This window comes from Trichosurus vulpecula, chromosome 7 (genome assembly GCF_011100635.1).
Source record: "Trichosurus vulpecula isolate mTriVul1 chromosome 7, mTriVul1.pri, whole genome shotgun sequence".
NCBI classification, from domain to species: Eukaryota; Metazoa; Chordata; class Mammalia; order Diprotodontia; family Phalangeridae; genus Trichosurus; species Trichosurus vulpecula.
In genome coordinates this window covers 145,648,696-145,667,148 of record NC_050579.1, presented here as the reverse complement: position 1 = coordinate 145,667,148, position 18,453 = coordinate 145,648,696, and the positions used below count along the sequence as shown (strand labels likewise).

General features: G+C 38.6%; 1 protein-coding gene across 1 annotated transcript in view; it reads right to left on the bottom strand.

Moving 5' to 3' along the window:
- The window catches only part of MCM9 (minichromosome maintenance 9 homologous recombination repair factor), a 175,911-nt gene that overhangs the window by 137,780 nt on the left and 19,678 nt on the right, over positions 1-18,453 (bottom strand). Inside the window, exon 3 of the mRNA XM_036768640.1 lies at positions 17,098-17,179. Within this exon, the coding sequence (XP_036624535.1) occupies positions 17,098-17,179 (82 nt within the window). The remainder of the gene's footprint in view (positions 1-17,097; positions 17,180-18,453) is intronic.

Here is an 18,453-nt window from a genome sequence, read left to right as displayed (position 1 = left end):
ACTCTGGCATTTTGCAAAAAGCACTCAGTAAATGCTAAATATGTAGAATTCATGCTGCTGACTCACAGAGTGAAATATTACACACATATATTTCTAGTCAGGGGGAGCTTCACATAAAATGTCAAGAAGCATAGTGTTTAAACTATGGAGTGCCTCACACATATACTAAAGATCTTTCCGGAACTATTGCTCAAAATATTGATGAAACTTAATGGGAAAAGAAATTGGCTAATTCTATAACATCACCTCACTAGCATTTCATGGTATGGGAATCAATATATAGCAAATTTATTGATTGATATCACTTTACATGCAGCATTCAGAGAATACTAAGGGCATTTTAGTTGATCTTTCTGGTTGAAAAGATTGCCTTTTAGATCATTTCTAAACTGATCAAATAAAGCTCTTAGATTTCACATATGGCACCTACTGGAGAAGGACTATATTTTGTTTTGTGTGTTTTGTACAGTAAATACTAAATAAGGTACAGGAACTCAATCGCCATATCCAGAAATAGGTTTTTAACAAGTCTGTGACCAAGTTTCCCATCACCACTGTAGTTTCCCCTGCCTCTCAACTCTTCCCTACATTCCATGGGGCTACGGTGATGTTGCATCCAATACCAGTGACAACCTCCAGTATATTACTACCAACATTACCCTTCATTAACCTAGTGCTTTATGCTTTTCAATCTCTTTCAAATGTGTATTTACATACACACACACACACACACACAGAGTCATTCACAACTCGCTCTTCACTTTCTCCAGATGTGGTCACCAAGACTCAGCTGCCTTCTTACCCTGGAACTCCCCTAGGTGCCTGGGGCCTTCTCACCCTGCTTCATCTCTCCATCATGCCAGTTCCCTTCTCTAGACCCACCGTTTTGGGGACAGAACCTGGCCAGCAATGCTTCATTCCTCTTTCAGTCCTGCTTCACCACTGTGCAGGTCCCTAGTCCCTAGCTTTAGCATTTCAGCTCCCTTTTATGTACTGTATTACCTCATTAGAATGTGAGCTCTCAGAGGGCAGGCCCGCCTTTCTTTTGGCTAATATTAGTATCACCGGTGCTTAGCATAATGCCTGGTGCATAATAAGTACTCAATAAATACCCACTGCCTTGCCTTGTTGCCTGTCTCAGGATCTCTTCACAATAACCCTATGAGGCAGGCAGAATAAACACATGTTAACTTCATTGTTACTTAAATTTCTTACCTGCCTCAGGCCTACGTTCTTTCTGGCCCAAGTAAATTTGCATTGCTGTATTATCACATGATGATTATCAAAGAACGAAACTTAGGTAAAAAGACTGGGAATCATGATTAGCACAGCTTCTTGACCATTCTACAACTATACTTCAAAGACCTTGAGGTCCCCTTGTACCACCTTACTCCCCATCCTAGATATATAGAAATGAGATTTAGATCTAGGAGTCATCTTAAGAGATCATGTAGTACCATCCCCTCAAGGCCCATAGAGACATGGAGAGACAGCATCCCAAAGATACGGGACCTGGCTCACTGCTATACCCTATTCTTTACCATCATTCTCAGGGATTTCAATATTCAGAGAGAAAATGAGTGGCAGAGCTGTTTATAATCTTGGAATTTTCTTTGATTCTTTTGTCTTACCCTTCAAATATAATCAGTAACCAAACTTGTTGATTCTATCCCTACGATACCTTCCAAAACCAGTCCTGTCCTTTCTAATCCTATTGCTACCACTCTCTGAGAGACCACCAATAGTACCCACCTAGATTACTGCAATAGCCTCTTTACAGGATTTCTGACCCCTACTCTCTTCCTCCAAAAATGCATCCTTCATACTAACTACTACCAGAATTAACATGCATAGGTCTAGTTACATCATTCTTTCATTCAAATATCTCCCAATGACTCTCCTTTCATCTGAATCCAGTTTAAACTCCTCTTCTTGGCATAATACCAACCTTTCCAGCTTTATCTCCTATTACTCTTCCCTAGAGTCTATGGTCCAACCAAACCAAATAACTTTGCTCTCTCCACACCCGCTACCAGTCCTGGTGTTTTAGCCAGAATGAATTTGGAATGCTGATGGGCTAGGCAGAAATGTCTAGTAAGCTTTTGGTGATATGGGACTGGAGGGCAGGGGAGAGATTTAGGACAGTATATGTAGTTTAAAGGGTCATCAACATAAAAAAACTGAACCCATGAGAGCAGATGAAATAAAAAATGTAAAGAGTATGCAGAGAGAAGGAAAGATGGTTGAGGGAAGAACCTTGGGGAAGATTCATGGTTGGGATTCAGGAAAGACATGGACAATGATTTAGCAAAAAAGATTGTGGAGAAGCAACGATTCAAACAGGTACAAGGAGAAGAAGAATGCACTGTCCCAGAAGTCAAATGAGGAAAGGATATCTATAAATTAAGGGGTGGTTAATAATGTCAAAAAGAACAGACAAGTCAAGGAGGATCTATTCTGAGAAAAGGCCATTGAATTTATTTACTTTTAGGGAACCACTTTCTATTAGTAATTTATACATCTATGGAATCTTGTCTAGGATCAGAACTGAAATGTTTAGTTTAAAAAACAGCAAAACAACAACAATCAAATCTGTTGGATAAATAGGGGGTGGAGGGAGAGATATTCTATTTCCACAGTCAGTTGAAAAAGACAGGATCCCAGAAGAAATGCTTAAATCAATGGGCATCAGGAAGTAAAATCCTATTACCATGCAAATTGAGACTAAGACATATTATTTAACAAATGAGAAATTCATTTGATATATATTCTTTCCATTTTAGTAATTTGAAATATTACTGGTGACGATCTTTTTTCTATTTAGATCTCCAAAGTCACAAGCTAATAATATCATTTATATAGCACTTTTAAGGTTTGAAAAAGCAGTTTACATACAGTAGCTTATTAAATCCTCACAACAATCATTTGAAAAGTGTTATTGTCATCCCTGTTTTATAGAGGGAGAAACTCACTTGTCCAGGGTCACAAAGCTAAGTAGTAAATGTCTCACTTATAATGGGAACTCATGTCCACTTGATTCCAAGTCCAGTACCCTATTCCCTGTACCACCTAAGTGCCTAAAATCATAGCCAGAGAACTGGGAAGGACCTTAGAGGCCATCTAATCTTACCCTGATTCACAGATAAGGGAACTGAATCCCAGAGAGATAAAGAAACTTGGTTTAGATCACAAAGCTATTAAGTGGAAGAGCTTAGATTTGAACCCAGGTCCTCTTACTCTAAATCGAACACTCTGTATTAAAACACCCAGTCCTCCTTTAATGCCTCATCAGAGAACAAAGGCAAATTCTTAAAGGCTACAGTAGAAGACTGAGATCTGGAGGCACAGATTTTGAGAATGAGCCAGCGGAAGGGCTATTTGCCTACAATCTGTAGAACAACTGAGATTAAGTTTGAAGAGGCTAATTACAAGAAGGGCCACATTAAATAGCTTACTAAGACTTGGGGTGTGTGGTGGGGAGGAGGGTGAAGGTCATTGAGGAAGAGGGTGAAGGTCACTGAATTGAGCAGTTTAACCTTTAGAAGAGCAATTTCAGCAGAGTGACAGGGCCAGAAACCAGAATGAAAGGGGCTAAAAAGTGGAAGCAACTATATTGACAACTCCTTCTAGGCCTCTGGCAGAAAAAGTTAAGAGAGAAAAAGATACTAGAGCCTAAATGGAGGCCAGGATCAAGTGACAGTGTGTTTTTAAAGGATGAGGAAAACCTATAGGCAGCAAGGAAGAAAACAATAGACAGCAATAGCTTGAAGAAGAAAGGCAGAAGAGAAAGTGACTGATGGGAGAAGTTCCCTAATGAGACATAAAAGGACCGAATCAAGGGCATCCCTTGACGAGTGAGGAAAGCCTATAATTAGTCACATGAAAATAACGTAAACATATTTTCTTCCTTTCAAAGAGATCTCATTTTAGGGGACTGGTATATGTTACATCCAACATATTTAATCTGATTCTCATAACACACTGTGAGGTATAAAGAAAAGTAAGTTGTGTGACTTGTCTAAGGTCAAACAGCTAGTTTATGACAGAATCAGAAAAAGAACTTGGGTCTCTTCCTGTAACTATTCCTTCCTCTGGAAATGGTCACTTATCACTCTACCAATTTTAGCAGATGACCAGAAGTCCACGAAGCATGGAAGTTTCTGGTTTATCATTGCTGCTTTTTGTCATCATTATCGTCATCGCAATAATATTAACAGCAGCTAACATTTATATAGTTGGGTTATGGTTTTTATTGGGCTTTACAAATCTAATTTGGTCTCTATAAGAACCTTGTAGGATAAATACTACAGGTATCATTGTCTTCCTTTTATAGATGAAGAAACTCAGATTAGGAAAGCAGAAGTGTTTGTTCTTGGTCACACAGCTAGAAGGGCCAGGTGAGATTCAGCTCAAGTCTCTCTTGACCTCAATTCCAGAACTCTTTTACACTAAACTACTCTAATTTTCCTAAGGGAATGAGCAGGGAAAGCTCTATAACTGTACCCACAACCTTTCCTTACTCCTATCCATCAATATATTTTATCTTTCATAGATATACATTACGTGAGACATACCAACCCACAGAGTCAGTGGAACATTCAATTTGAATGCAGATGATTTTTAAATTAGTGATAATGGATTTATGCTGAGTTATCCATACTTTTTTGGTTCCCCATATCACAAACAATATATCCATTCTCAAGACAGCTGGAGCAGTTTTTCTCCATTAGAAGCTAAATGGTTAGCATGGGAATCAAATTCATAATCTAACCAAACAAGCTCATTAGTCCAGATTTATCCGCATTTTTGTAGACAAAAGCCCCTACAAAGGCACAGCAAAAGACACAATTAAATGACTTTCATGCAAGAGAATGTACTCATTGAGAAAAGGAAAGGGAGAAGTATCAGAGACTCTTTACCTGGCTAGGATTTCAATATAGGTACAAGAAGCTTTTTAATGTATTGTCCCCTTCCTTGGGTTAGGATTTTTTTTTTAATTTTCTTTTTTTTTTCCTCCTGTTTTTCACAACTGTTATTGTTAAAAGCTAGGTTGATCTTCTGTGTTAAAACACTTTGAGAAAGTGTAGCTAAAGAGTTAGCCACAAAGTTAAAAGTCTTATTTCTGAGTACTACTAGTTTTGTGATTCTGGACAAGGCACCTAACCTTGAAGGCAACTCTCTAAGATTGTAAATTAAAAGCTGAGTTGCCCATCTGCAAGGAGCAGAGCTTATCATACCTGAAGAGTTCCTACCTGAATGAAATTAAAAGGTCCAGACAGAAGTAATAATAACTAGAATTCTTAACGAGGGCAGAGGCCATTCTTCTATGACTCCCTCTACGTTAAAATGATGAAACAAAGCAAAAAGTTCCTTTTACTCCTAGAACAGACTTTTCCCCTAGACCAGTTTCCTTTTATGGGTACACAACCAACTTCTAACTGAAAATCTTACAGTAGCTTTTCAAGTCAAAATCCAAGTAATTTCCCACATCACATAAAACATTTCTATCTCTTCTTAGTTTACCCCAACAACTCACACTGGTTTGGAATATCAATCAATAACCACTTCTTAAGAGCCTATAATGTTCCAGGTACTATACTACGCACTGAGTATACAAAGACAAAATACACAACGATCCCTGATCCCAGGGAGCTTCCATTCTGCCAGAGGAGACAACACTTGCAGCTTGTTGCTGCAGAATGGTCGTGTAAGGGCAGGAGTACGGTGTGCTGGCAGAGACTGCAGCAGTAGCAGAGAAACTGCTGAGAGTATCCCAGAGTATAAGCTGATGGGCAGGACTATGATGCTCCGCCAAACAGCTTGGGGCTGGCAGGGCAGGAGTTGCTGCATGACCAGGTTAGAGAGTAGTCTTCTCAGCCCTAAATTCATTAAGTTTCTCCCTTGTTAGTCAGCTTGATTTATTGACCTGTAGATATGGCCAATACTTTACATCTTGTGCATAATTCCTATTTGAGAGAGTTTGTGAGGAGTAGAGAAAATGTCTAGTCTTCCATCTTGTTGGTGACATAGCCTGCCCCCTCAGTACCTTTTCACTTTCCATTCCTTATACCTATAACGCACTCCTTCTAAACCTCTACCTCATAGAATCCCATACTTCCTTCAAGACTCAACTTAAGCATTCCCTTATAAACGTAGCCATTCCTGACTGCTACTGCTACTCTTTCCCTACCTTATATTTAATTATCTTAAATTTATTTTGAATTTATTCTATATGTTGTATACGTGTACATGTTGTACACATTTATCCTCTATATACATATATGTCTGTGAATTTAAGGAATATAACTTTGTCAGCTGTGTGGAACATGAACAACTAAGAAAGATTTGAGGCAGAGAGAGCAACAGTAAGCCATTTCCACTTTTCGTAAAATCTCATTGAGGAGGATATTAGAAGATAAAATGGTAAGAAGCAGTTGAGAGAAAAACAAGAAACCCAAGAAGAACAGATCATTCTAAGGATCACTTAGAGATGAAACTGGAAGAAAGACAATGTGCAAATTTAAAAAAAAAAGGTTTGTCAAAATTTCTGTAATAAAATTTTTTTCTTGCAATGCTAGCAAAGCTACCATATTTGAACTGTAATATCACAGCCCCCAGTATATTGCATGAGGAATTAGAAATGGAACCAAGGAAAATAGAGATGGAAGAGCCACTGAGCTAGAGCAGACAGGTGCTAGAAGCAATACAATTTGGGAGGCAGTGAGAGAACAATTCTTATAGCTGGGAGGGAGTACTTGGTCAATAAAAATGTATTAAGTGCTTACTATGTGCCAGGCAATGTGCTAAGCACCTGGGTTACAAAGAAAGGCAAAGCATAGTCCCTGCTCTCAAAGAGCTCACAGTTTGATGAGGGACACAACAAACAACTATGTACAAACAAGCTATGTATGGGACAAATTGGAAATAATCAAAAAAGGAAAGGTGCTAGAATTAAGAGGGACTGATGCAAATACAGTACTTAGAAAAAAAAATCTTAGACATAATACCTAAAAAAAAAAGAAATTAGGAAAATATCAATATCCACCTATATGTTGACTTCCTCATTATTTCTGCAAATCAAGGATATCATTGAGAAAACTGCAAGACAGGAACAGAGGGGCTTTCACAAACAATATTCTACAGCAGACGATACTTGGACAATGTCACAACTGACTGAAAGATGTCTGAGATTTAAAGCCCTTCACAGTCAGGCTCCAAACTAGCTTTCCCAGCTGATTATACATCACTTCCCCTCACATGTTTTACATTTCAGACAAAGTGAATTACTTAATGCTTCCTGTACACATCATTTCATCTCCATGCCTTTGCACAGGCCTAGAACACTCTCCTGCTTCGTCTCAGACTCCTGGAACCCTTAATTCTCCTACAAGGCTCAGCTCAAGCATTATCTCCTAACAAGAAGCTTTTTCTGATTCCTCCTGTTCTAAGTGTCCCCATGCCTAAAATAAGGTTGTCCTTCTATCCCCAGCATTTAGCATAGTTCCTAGTACATAGCAGGTGATAATTGCTTGTTGATCTGAATTGAAAGGAGAAGACTATGAAATCACATCAAGCTGATTGTCTGATGAGCATAAAAAGGCATCTGATTTGATAAAGCAAATGCCACCTTAAAAGACTCCTTTGACAAAATGCCTCCCATGGATATGTCAAAATCATACATGGTTTCTTGAGATATGTAAAAACATAACTGTTCAACAGGCCTCGCATTATTAGTATCAAGCAAGGCGTAAGACAAGGTGACACGCTCACTAAATGTGTTTGCCGCTGTCATGGAAAATTTCTAGCACACAGTCCCAACGGAAGAGGGATTATACCCGTGCACATGTGTAATTGCAGGCAGGTAGTGCAGTGGATAGAGCACTAGACCAGGAGTCAGGAAAATCTGAGTTCAAACGCTACCTTAGACACTTACCCGTGTGACCCTGGGCAAGTCTAACTTCTGCCTCAGTTTCTTCATGTATAAAATAGGGATAATAATAGCATCTATCTCCCAGGGTTGCTGTGAGTAACATTTTTAAGCACTCTGCAAACCTTAAAAAGCACTAGAGAAATCCTCCTCCTCTTTCTTTTTCTTCATAAAACACTACTATGGATGGTGAGGACCTTCGGATGTCCCTGTTTATGGATGACTGCATAGAGCCCTAGAATACTGCGGAGTCTCTCCAATGAGATCCATAATTGCACTATATAAATGATCTTTTAGGAACAGTTTTAGAATTGTTAAAGCTCAGAATTAGCTGAGGTTGGTAAGGGAAGCTAAGAACAATCAAAATGTTTTGGTTTTGCAGGTTGGGGGTAGATTTTTCTGTATTAATGTGAAAGCATAGTTTTTAAAAATCTCATTTTCAGTTTCTCTAGAAATGATACATTTTTGGTCTAAGAACCTTTCTAGTCTTGTTCCTTTGGGAAGGTAGGTTAAAGGACAAAAAGCCTTTTTAAAGGAAATAGAGGAGGGAACCAAACCTAAAACAAAGCGTTGTTCAGTCATGTCCAACTCTGTGACCCCATTTAGGGTTTTCAGGACAAAAATACCAGAGTGGTTTGCCATTTCATTCTCTAGCTCATTTTACAAATGAGGAAAGCGAGGCAAATAGGGTTAAATGACTCGCCCAGGGTCACACAGTTAGTGTCTGAGGTCAGATTTGAATTCAAGAAGGTGAGTCTTCCTGACACCAGGCCCAGCACTTTATCCACTGCACCACCTAGCTACCCCAAAACAAAGAATACCTCTTATCCTTTTAAGATCCTAGTCTTTCCCTGTCTCCATAAGACCTGAAGTAGGACCCACCTTTCTCTACTCAGAAAGGACTGAGATATCGCTCATAAGGAAAAGACCCTTTCCAATCATGGAGGAGACGGGGGGAAGGGGAAGACAAGCATCTTTTAAGAACCTACTATGTGCCGGGCTCTAAACTAAGTACATTACTCATTTAATCCTCACAACAACCAAAGTAGGTCCTGTGATGATCCCCATTTTATAATTGAGGAAACTGAGGCAGAGAGAATTAAGTGATGACAAAGAAAAGGTAGAACAGCTCATTTCTCATCTGGCTTGTTTTCTCTGCCCAGGAGAATGATTTCTGGACCAAACAAGAGTCAACGAAATAGGAAGATGATGACCAAGACAAGCAAGGAAATACTCAAAGAGCACTGAGATCACCCTTGGTAAGTTCAAATCAACTGGCACAGATGAACTGTATCCTCAGGTGCTGAAAGAACAGCCCAATCAAAGAAAGACCATGGAGGAGGAAGAAGCTGACACAGAACTGGAGAAGGACAAACATTATCCTAATTTTCAAAAAACTGAAGAGAATGGAGTCCACAAACTATAGACCAGAGAGTCTGATTTCACTTCCTGGCAAACATCTAGATGATTAAAAGGATGATTTGTGAACATCTAAAAAAAGACATAGTGAGCACGTAGAGCCAGCCGTGCTTCATCAGGTCATGCCAGATTAATTTTTACATTATTATTCTGTATCATATTATTATGACTTTTATTTATTTTTAATTTAGGTTTCTAGAATGTTAGAGCAGGGAGCGAAATGTACATATAATTTTAGATCTGAGCAAAACTATTCTTGTGCAAAAGATGGGGTCAAAGAGAAATAGCCAATAGCATAGTTAGATGGATTTAGAACTGGTTGAATGTTCAGACCCAAGGAAGTGACATTAATGGCTTAATATCAGTTTGGGAAGTGGTCTCCACTGGAATACCACAGGGATCTGTAGTTGGTCCTTTGGTGTTTAATATTTTTATTAATGATGTTGGATAGGCATATCTTTTAAATCTGAAGTGGAAAGAAAGCTGGGGTAGGATAACTAATAAGCTGGATGACAGAACAAGGATTTAGAAAAATCTTGTTAGTCTAGAACACTGGGTTAAATGTAACAGGTATGGTTAAATAGGAGTTCTGGGGAAAAAACTGGGGGGTTGTAGTGGCCAGAAAGGTCAGTAAGTTAGGCATATGATATGGCAGCCAAGAAAATTAATTTAATCTTAGTCTACATTGAGCCACAGCTTCTAGGAATAAGGTGATAGTGCCATTGTACTCTGCCACGGTCAGACCATACCACGTTGAGTTCAGTTCTTGGTAAAAAAGGCATACTGTCTCTTTAGGGCCTTTCTCATAGGGAAGAAGGTGGGGAAATAAGCATTTATCATATGCCAGGTACTGTGCTTTGCAAATATTATCTCATTTTATCCTCACAACCCAGTGAGCTAGGTGCTGATATTATTCCTACTTTACAGTTGAGGAAACTGAAACAACTGGAGATTAAGTGACTTGCCCAAGGTGACACAGCTAAAAAGTATCTGAAGCCATATTTTAACTCAAGTCTTCCTGACTGGCAGGAATGATGAGAAAGGTAGAAAAGGGTTTTTTTTTTTTTTTTGGTAAAGGAATTAATTTGTATTTATTGTCAATGGATACAGGATGTCATGGATATGTTTTTATTACTAATATAAGTATAAAAAGATTTGTTTTGAACTGCTAAAATATGTATATTTAATTTACTAGGAACTAGAGAAATACTAGAATAAAGAAAGTTTCAACGGCACCACAGAAACGCATGACCATCACTAATTTACATACATGTTTTATGACTAGAGGATAAAATTAAGAAAACAAGCAACTATGTAAACATCTAGAGACTGGGGTATGATGGAAAAAGGACTGTTAGATTTGACAGAAGCAAATTTGGGAAATTGTGACTGTTTTAAGTAAAAGGTGAGTCATTGAGAGTCTAGATTCTCATTTAAGCCACTGAACACCACCCAGATGGTCAACAGGCATCCCACAAGACGGCAACAGATGGAGAAGAGGAACCTGTTAGAAGCAGTCAACTGAGAGGCTTCAGCTCAGTAATTCCTGATTGGCTGGAGGAAATTGATGTCATTGGTCAAGAGTTCCAGAGACAGCTATTGCACTTCAGCACCACCTAGCGCTGGAAAAAGGTGAAGCTTTTCATAAGGACTTGTTTTCTGTTGCCACCTCTGGATTGAGCAGAAAAAGCAGAGATTTTGTAATTGCTGTATCTTGGGGAGCTGGTTTAAAGAGTGAACCTGAATTGTGCTGCTGTGAGTTTCTTTCTGATTGATCAGGGCAGCATCTAAATGAGTAACTAGCTAGGATGATCTGTATAACCCAGAAAGACCCAGTTTGAGGAGCTTAGTCATCTGTCTGAAAGAGAACAGCTACTCACATTAAGAACTTAAAACCCTCTTAATGGTATAGTGGACTTCTAGGTAGCCCAGTGGATAGAGCACTGGGCCTGGAGTCAGGATGACCTGAGTTCAATTTTAGCCTCAGACCCTCAGACATTTACTAGCTCTGTGACCCTGGGCTAGTCACTTAATCTTTCTTGCCTCAGTTTCCTCATCCGTAAAAAGGGCAAAGGAATGGCGAACCATTCCATTATCTTTGCCAAGAAAACCCCAAATGGGTCACAGAGTCAGACATGACTGGAATAACTGAACAACAATTAATGGTGATGGTTAACTGAAAAACTTAAAAAGCTATGTTGGAGAAGCATAGTGCCTGGCTCTTAGTAGGCACTTATTAAATGCTTATTGATAGGCAGAAGTAAAAAAGATGCCCCCAGCTGAAGAGTGGTGAGGATCAATAAGCAAGCAGTGAGTTGAGAAGCAGTTTCATGTGGCACAGATGTTTATGAATGGACCAGTAATACTGAAACCAGAAGTTTAAAGCTGTGGTACCCTAAGCATTAGTTTTCCTCCATTATGTGTTTCCATACCTCTAAATGTGTGCCCAATCTTTGCCATAGTCTAGAATGCACTGAGTGTGATATGAGTTTATATGGGTACTATGATGTCTTTCATTCTTTATGTATTTGCCTTTAATATTGCACACCGTGTGGATGCATTGCCTCCTGAGTGGCTGATTGTGTGGAAAATGCATGAGATGGGGGCTTAAGACCTAAAGCAGTGGATAGCACAAGTATATTTACCCTCAACAGGATTACCCTTAGGACCCTGAGAGTCTGAATATAACTGAGTGGTTGGTGGTGGTCTATCCCTTGCAACTTAGATTTGCTTAAGATGGGTGCAGTTTGGAGAATCAAGCTAAATTCAGAGAAATAATGGGGTTTTGACAAGTTTAGGTGTTGGACTGCATCTGATGACATCACCCTATGTAGCTGTGCTCCACTGACACCACTTTTAAACAAGGAGAGAAATAAGCTGGAGTAGTCCAAAGGTGGGAGCCTAAGATTATATATATGTGATTATATAAATATGATTATATATATAAAATACATATTATATAAAGAACCTACATATGTACACATACATATATGATTATATAAAGAGTTCATGCCACACAAGGGTAAAAGAAAATGGGTATTTTAATCTAAAGACGACTTGGAGGGAAGTTATATGTTGTGTGTGCATGTGTGTGTGCGTGTGTGTGTGCATGTGTGTATTTACAGGGCTCATGTGGAAGAGTGGCAGACTTGTTCTCTGGTCCCAGGAAGCAGAATTAGGAGTGGAAGTTGCAAAGGGGCAAATATAGGTTTGATGCAAAGAAAAACTTTCCTAACAATTAGAGCTACCCAAAAGTATAATCCACTTCCCCAAGAGGTAGTAGGTCCTTCCTCATTGGAATTCTTTAAGCACACCAGGCTACATAATCACTTATACACTGTAGAAGGAATTCTTTTTTTAGAAGAGGGTTGGACTAGATGACTTCTAGGCTATCATCTTAACATCTGAAATTCTGTCATTTAAGGGACGTACCTAACCATCCACTTAGGAAAACTGGTATTAAGAGTGGTCTGGGCTATGGGAAATTGCATAGTGCTTTTAATGACCGCAAGCTTCTCCCAGAAATCAAGTCCCATTTTTTTAACATTGTATTGTAAGGGTCATGGAATAATATCACAGGTCTGAAGCACTAAAGTTGTATATCAGTCAAAAAGAAATGGATACACATGGGGTGGAGAGGAAGTGAGGAGAACATCTGAGGGGATGTAAGTAAGCTATAACACATTACCACAGAACTGTGCAGGAGCAGTTGATTAAAGACAAGTATCAGAGAGAGATGTATGCCTGGAAGAGAAAAAAGACTGGTCATGCAGCAGGAGAGAGGGATAACTCCTGCTTGCATCACTGGAAGTTAAAAGATGGAGGAAGACCCTAAAACAGTGGGCAGACCTAAACATGCTCCCAAGTTCTATCTGAATCCAATTAAAACGCAATTGGGAAAATTTAACAAAATAAATAAAAATACAAGAGAACACAGCTAATGTTATTATGTAGTTTTCTAAGTCAATATATGGCCTGCAGGCTTCCTTATGGTCTAGTGGCCCTCTATTTGAGTAGTGGAGTTATGAAAGGATATACAGAAATCACACAGAATGTGAAGACACAGATTGCATGTGGTTTGCACGGATGAAAAGAATACTTGGATAAGATTCACAGATCCATTGAAATACCAAAATTTTACATCCCAAACAAGATTGTTTGAAGGCAGAAATTATACCTTATACTACTTCAATATTCCCTAAAGAACTTAGTATGGTTCTGAGAACATACTGAAGTCCCCTCATTCTTCACTATTAGTTACACTTGGAAAGGGAAACAGAAGGTCCTATAGAACGTTAATGGGGACAGAATCCTGTTTCCAAAGAACACCATTACAACATTAGCTCATTTCCATTTCTAAGCTGACATCCCATACTAACAATGTTTTGGTAATGTAGCTATGAAAAATTCCATTTGAACTGAAGTCTTACATAAAGGATGACTACACAATTTTTTTTTATTTTAGCATTATCAAAAATTATCAAAAATTTTAGTTTCACTATGTTATCTACATGAAGCAGCTATTCTAAGATATCTATACAATAATATTATGTATTTTAAAGGAAATTTGACATGCTCTTCAAATGTGTTGGTTATAAATATATGCGTACGTGTGTGTGTATGTGTGTGTGTGTGTGTGTGTGTGTATATATATGTGTATATATATATATATATGTATATATATGTATATGTATATGTATAGATACATATCTCTCTATTGGCAAAGAATGTTTTCTGGTCACAGGTGCTTAGATTGGTGGCTTCGAGGGTTCCTAAGTAAGTTCCTAAGTGTAGTAGCAATTTAGATTTGAAGATCTTTCCTATCCATTAATAGGCCATGTGACCTGCTTCCATCACAGGAAGCCTAGGACATGTGGTGGGAGGAGCTTCCTGACAGTAAAAGGAAGTTATGTCACAGGAAATGCAGAAACAGAGAGAGAGCAATTATGGCTGCTAATGGCCGCCCTCGTGATGGTTAGAACTGAGCAGGCTGACTGAGCTGCACTGTCTTTGGGAAGACCCCAGCAGAGGGTCAGAGAGGTTTTGGGATGGCGAGGCTCCAGGTTGTTATATTGCGTGTGGAATGTTTTACTGCTCTGATAGACTGGGTAAACAGCTTGTGGGATCTGGTTCTCTGGGGTCTGAATAAATGGTTTACTTCTTCTGCCTTCTATGTGGAGAGTCTCGTATACTTTGCGATACAGAACCACATCAGCTATATTGTTATTACTGCCTTACTGGTACACTAAGTAATCATTTTAATAAAATATCAGCTCAGGAGTTATTCAATGTCATGAGCACCTGGAACAGTAAAAGGGAGAAAGAAGGAAGGACAAAATATCCTTTTTCAGCATACTATAGGGGATATCTTAGATCATGCAAAAGGAAGCTGTGGATTAGGATAAAGTGACTGGACATCCTAGTTCTAAACCTCTTTTTGATTGGACAAACTCTTCTACTTGCTTTTGGTGTGAAGACATGGGAATTTGGGTAGACGTCTGTAATATGCAAGTTGGAGAGGGGTGAGGGAAGTTGAAAGGTAATGGATGAACAAAAGGGTCATGAACATTTGAGCTATAGTTAAACTACAGGTGGCAGGGTGTTAAGAGTAGAATAGCAAATCTTGCCTCTGAGGTACTTACCTCGGTAAGTGACTTTGGGCAAGTCATGAGGCAACTACATGACATAATAGATAGTGGGACTTTAGAAAAGACTTCAAATCCTGCCGAAGATAGTTACTGGCTACTGACCTAGGGCAAATCATTTAATCTCTCCTAAGTCTCAGTTTCCTAATCTTTAAAATGGGGTAATAATACCTACTCATGGGATTGCTGTAAGGATCAAAATGGGATGATATATGTATCAAGTACTTTGCAAACCTTAAAGCACCATATAAAAGCTACTGGCTGTTACTATTTGGTCATTTTATCCCCCTGGGCCTCAACTTCCTCTGATACAAAATGAAAAGTAGATGGACTCTAAACGTCTATGATCTGTTAGTTCTTTCTCTTTTCCCCCTTCCCACCTTCATTTTTAACATCACAGTAAATTATCTAGTTGCTCAATAAAGAGTATAACCTTCAGTGTGGTTCCCGATACTTGGCTTGGTCAGGGAAAGGGGAAAGCATCAGCATTTCTCCTGTTCCTCCCCCTAGAGAGGTAGGAGTTAGGGCTTGGAACCTTATGGGGGGAATGGAGATCTAGGTCTGATGGAATCAAATTTCCATTCTATTTCTAGAGCTGGAAATGTCAGTCTCAAGGAGAAAGAAGATCACAGGATCAGAAATTTAGAACTAGAAGAGACCTTAGAGGTCCTCTAGTCCAACACTGTCCATTTACAAATACGGAAAGTGGGGCAGCAGGAAATTAAGTGATTTGCCTGAGATCACCCAAGCGAGTGGTAAGTGGCAGATCCAGGATTTTAACTCAGACCCTCTAAATTGAAATCTAGCACTCTTTCCACTAGGCTGGGCTATCTCCCTGAATAATGCCTACATATGCTCTAATGAAGCTTAAGAAAGCTGCTGTCTTAGAGCTGGTACTGCCTCCTCAGGACCTTCAGTAAACCCCACAGAGTGGGGTGTAGTAGTGGCCTCTAAGAAGGAAATGGAAAATGAAGAGGTAGGTGATAATTTATTTATTAATTCTTATTTACTTCCTTGGAAGGTGTTTTTGGAAATTTATTGCTCTGCTAGCCCTGAGATTAGTTCTGAGCTGAACAGCGCCTTATGTTCTAGCTCCCATCAAATGGAGTAAACATTGTTTACAGACATACACACACACACATATGTATATATCTGGCCCCACTCCAGAAATCACCAACGCTGCACGTGAAAAAAGCAAATTTTATTTAAAATATCTGAGAGTGCATTCAAATACAGTTACCATAGAACACAAATTAGCATTTACTCTTTCAGGCACTACGGCTCTTAAGTAACATCCTCCAACTTATTGGTTTGAAAATATAGTCTATAGCTAATGTGTTCTTAATGTAGGTCAAGAATTTTTTAAAATGTGATTTCCTCCTGTATAGAGCACCAAAAGACTTTTTTTTTTCAAAACATGTGGAGACAATGTAGTAATTTTAAGTTTCTTCCAAACTTATTAAAAGAGTATTCTACCCAAAAGTATTCTTTTAATAATGAATATACTAACAGGAATCCTCAAATCCTAGAAAGCAATGTTTTGGTCCATCTTGAATGCTTATCTGATAAATCTCCAAGTGAGATGCCACAACCACAAACTTCACTCTGAAGTATGTCAAAATTCTCAACAGTATATCTTAAGCACTTATTAAGCACTAAGTACCACACACTGTGTTACATGTTAGGTGGCACAGGAGAGATTACAGTGCTTAGAGTCAGGGAGACCCCAGTTCAAATCCAGCCTCAGACAATAACTAGATGTGTGACTCTGGGAAAGCCACTTAATATCTGTCTGCATCCGTTTTCTCATTTTTAAAATGAGGATACTACCACCCAGCGTTTTTGTGAGGATAAAGTAATATTTTAAAGTGCTTTGCAAAGCTTTAAGTGCTGCTATATAAATGCTAGCATTATTATTATTGTTACCAGCCTGTAAAGTCTGTTCCAGCTCTAAATCTACGATCCTATGAAGGCTTCACTTCCCCTTCTCCACCCCTGATTTCTACCACCCCCACATAAGGGTTGATAATCTCAAAGGTTATGGAAAATGAAAAGTTCTTTGCAAAAAGGGCATATATCGAATAGGAAATTCCTCTTAATTCTCACCAGATTTACAACTGTCTACCAAGTCATCTTCTAGGACGACTTTCATAGATCGTGGAATACTTCCTACAGATAGCCTTTGGACCTAAAGGAGAAAAAAAAAAGAAAAAGGATATTTAATAGGTTTACATAAAAAGCCAGTCCTGGACTCAGGAAGACCTGGGTTCAAGTCCAGTCTTCAACATATAATCTTTTATACATATTGGCTCTGTCATGCTTAGTGACCTAGGCAACTCTCTAAAAACATAAATTGGCAGAACAGTTGGCTATCTGTATTGATAGAGGGAGTTCTATACCAGTAGTTTTCCCAAACCAATGAAATCACAGATCTGGAACCAAGGGAAAAATGTCATCTGGTGAAATCCTAATAGTTCTATTTGTCAAATTAAAGAATCCATCTCTCAAAGAACTGTTTGTCTAATATGAATCACAGTTAATTTTAAGATTGAGGATTATTTTACGGTGTTTTTATTTCAAATTTTTTCAAGTCCTTACTATGTGTGAACCACTGTAAAAGATATCAGAAATACAAAAATATGACACGGTCCCTGCTCCCAAAAGGGAGTCCAAAGTAAGTGGAGTGGGGAGAAAAAGCAGTAACAAATATACATAAGGAAGAAGTCCAGGGAAAGTGCTCTGAGAAGTTTTAGAATGAAGAGATTACCTTCAATTGTGGAAGACGGAAGTCTTTGTGAAAGTAGTACCTTCTTTGGACCATGAACTAAAGGGAAGAAATTCAACAGAGGATAAAAAGGAAGAGTCCATTAAATGCAGGGATGGGTGGGGCAGCATAAGCATAGGCACAGAGATGAAAGAGGACAAGACAAGAATGGAATGTATAGGATATGGAAAGGAAAATGGTATGACATGAGGCCAGAAATGCAGTTTGAAGGAGCCTCCAACCAAGATCAGGAATTTATGCTTTATTTGATAGGAAACGAGAAGCTGGTTTTTAAGACAAGGGACAATCAGATTAAAAAAACTACCAAGACTACTTAGGGAGAAATTAAAGATAAGTTAGAGAAAGAAAAGACTGGAGGCAGAAAGACAAGTTAGGAAATTACTATAATAACCTAGATGAGAAGGGAAGAAAATATGAGCTAAGTTAAATGGGAATAAAAGAGAAGGGAAATCATACCAAATTAAAGTCTCAAAGTGTATTAAAGCTGTAGGTTATTATAATAATTTCCTAATTTAATCTGATTGTCGCTCTTCTTAAAAACCAGCTTTACATGTATTATCTCATTTATGTCTCTAAACAACTCTATGAAGTACTAGTTATTAGTACCCCTGTTTCAGAGATGAAGAAAATGAGGCTGAATGATAGTCACACCCTTAATAAATGTCTGAAGCTGGATT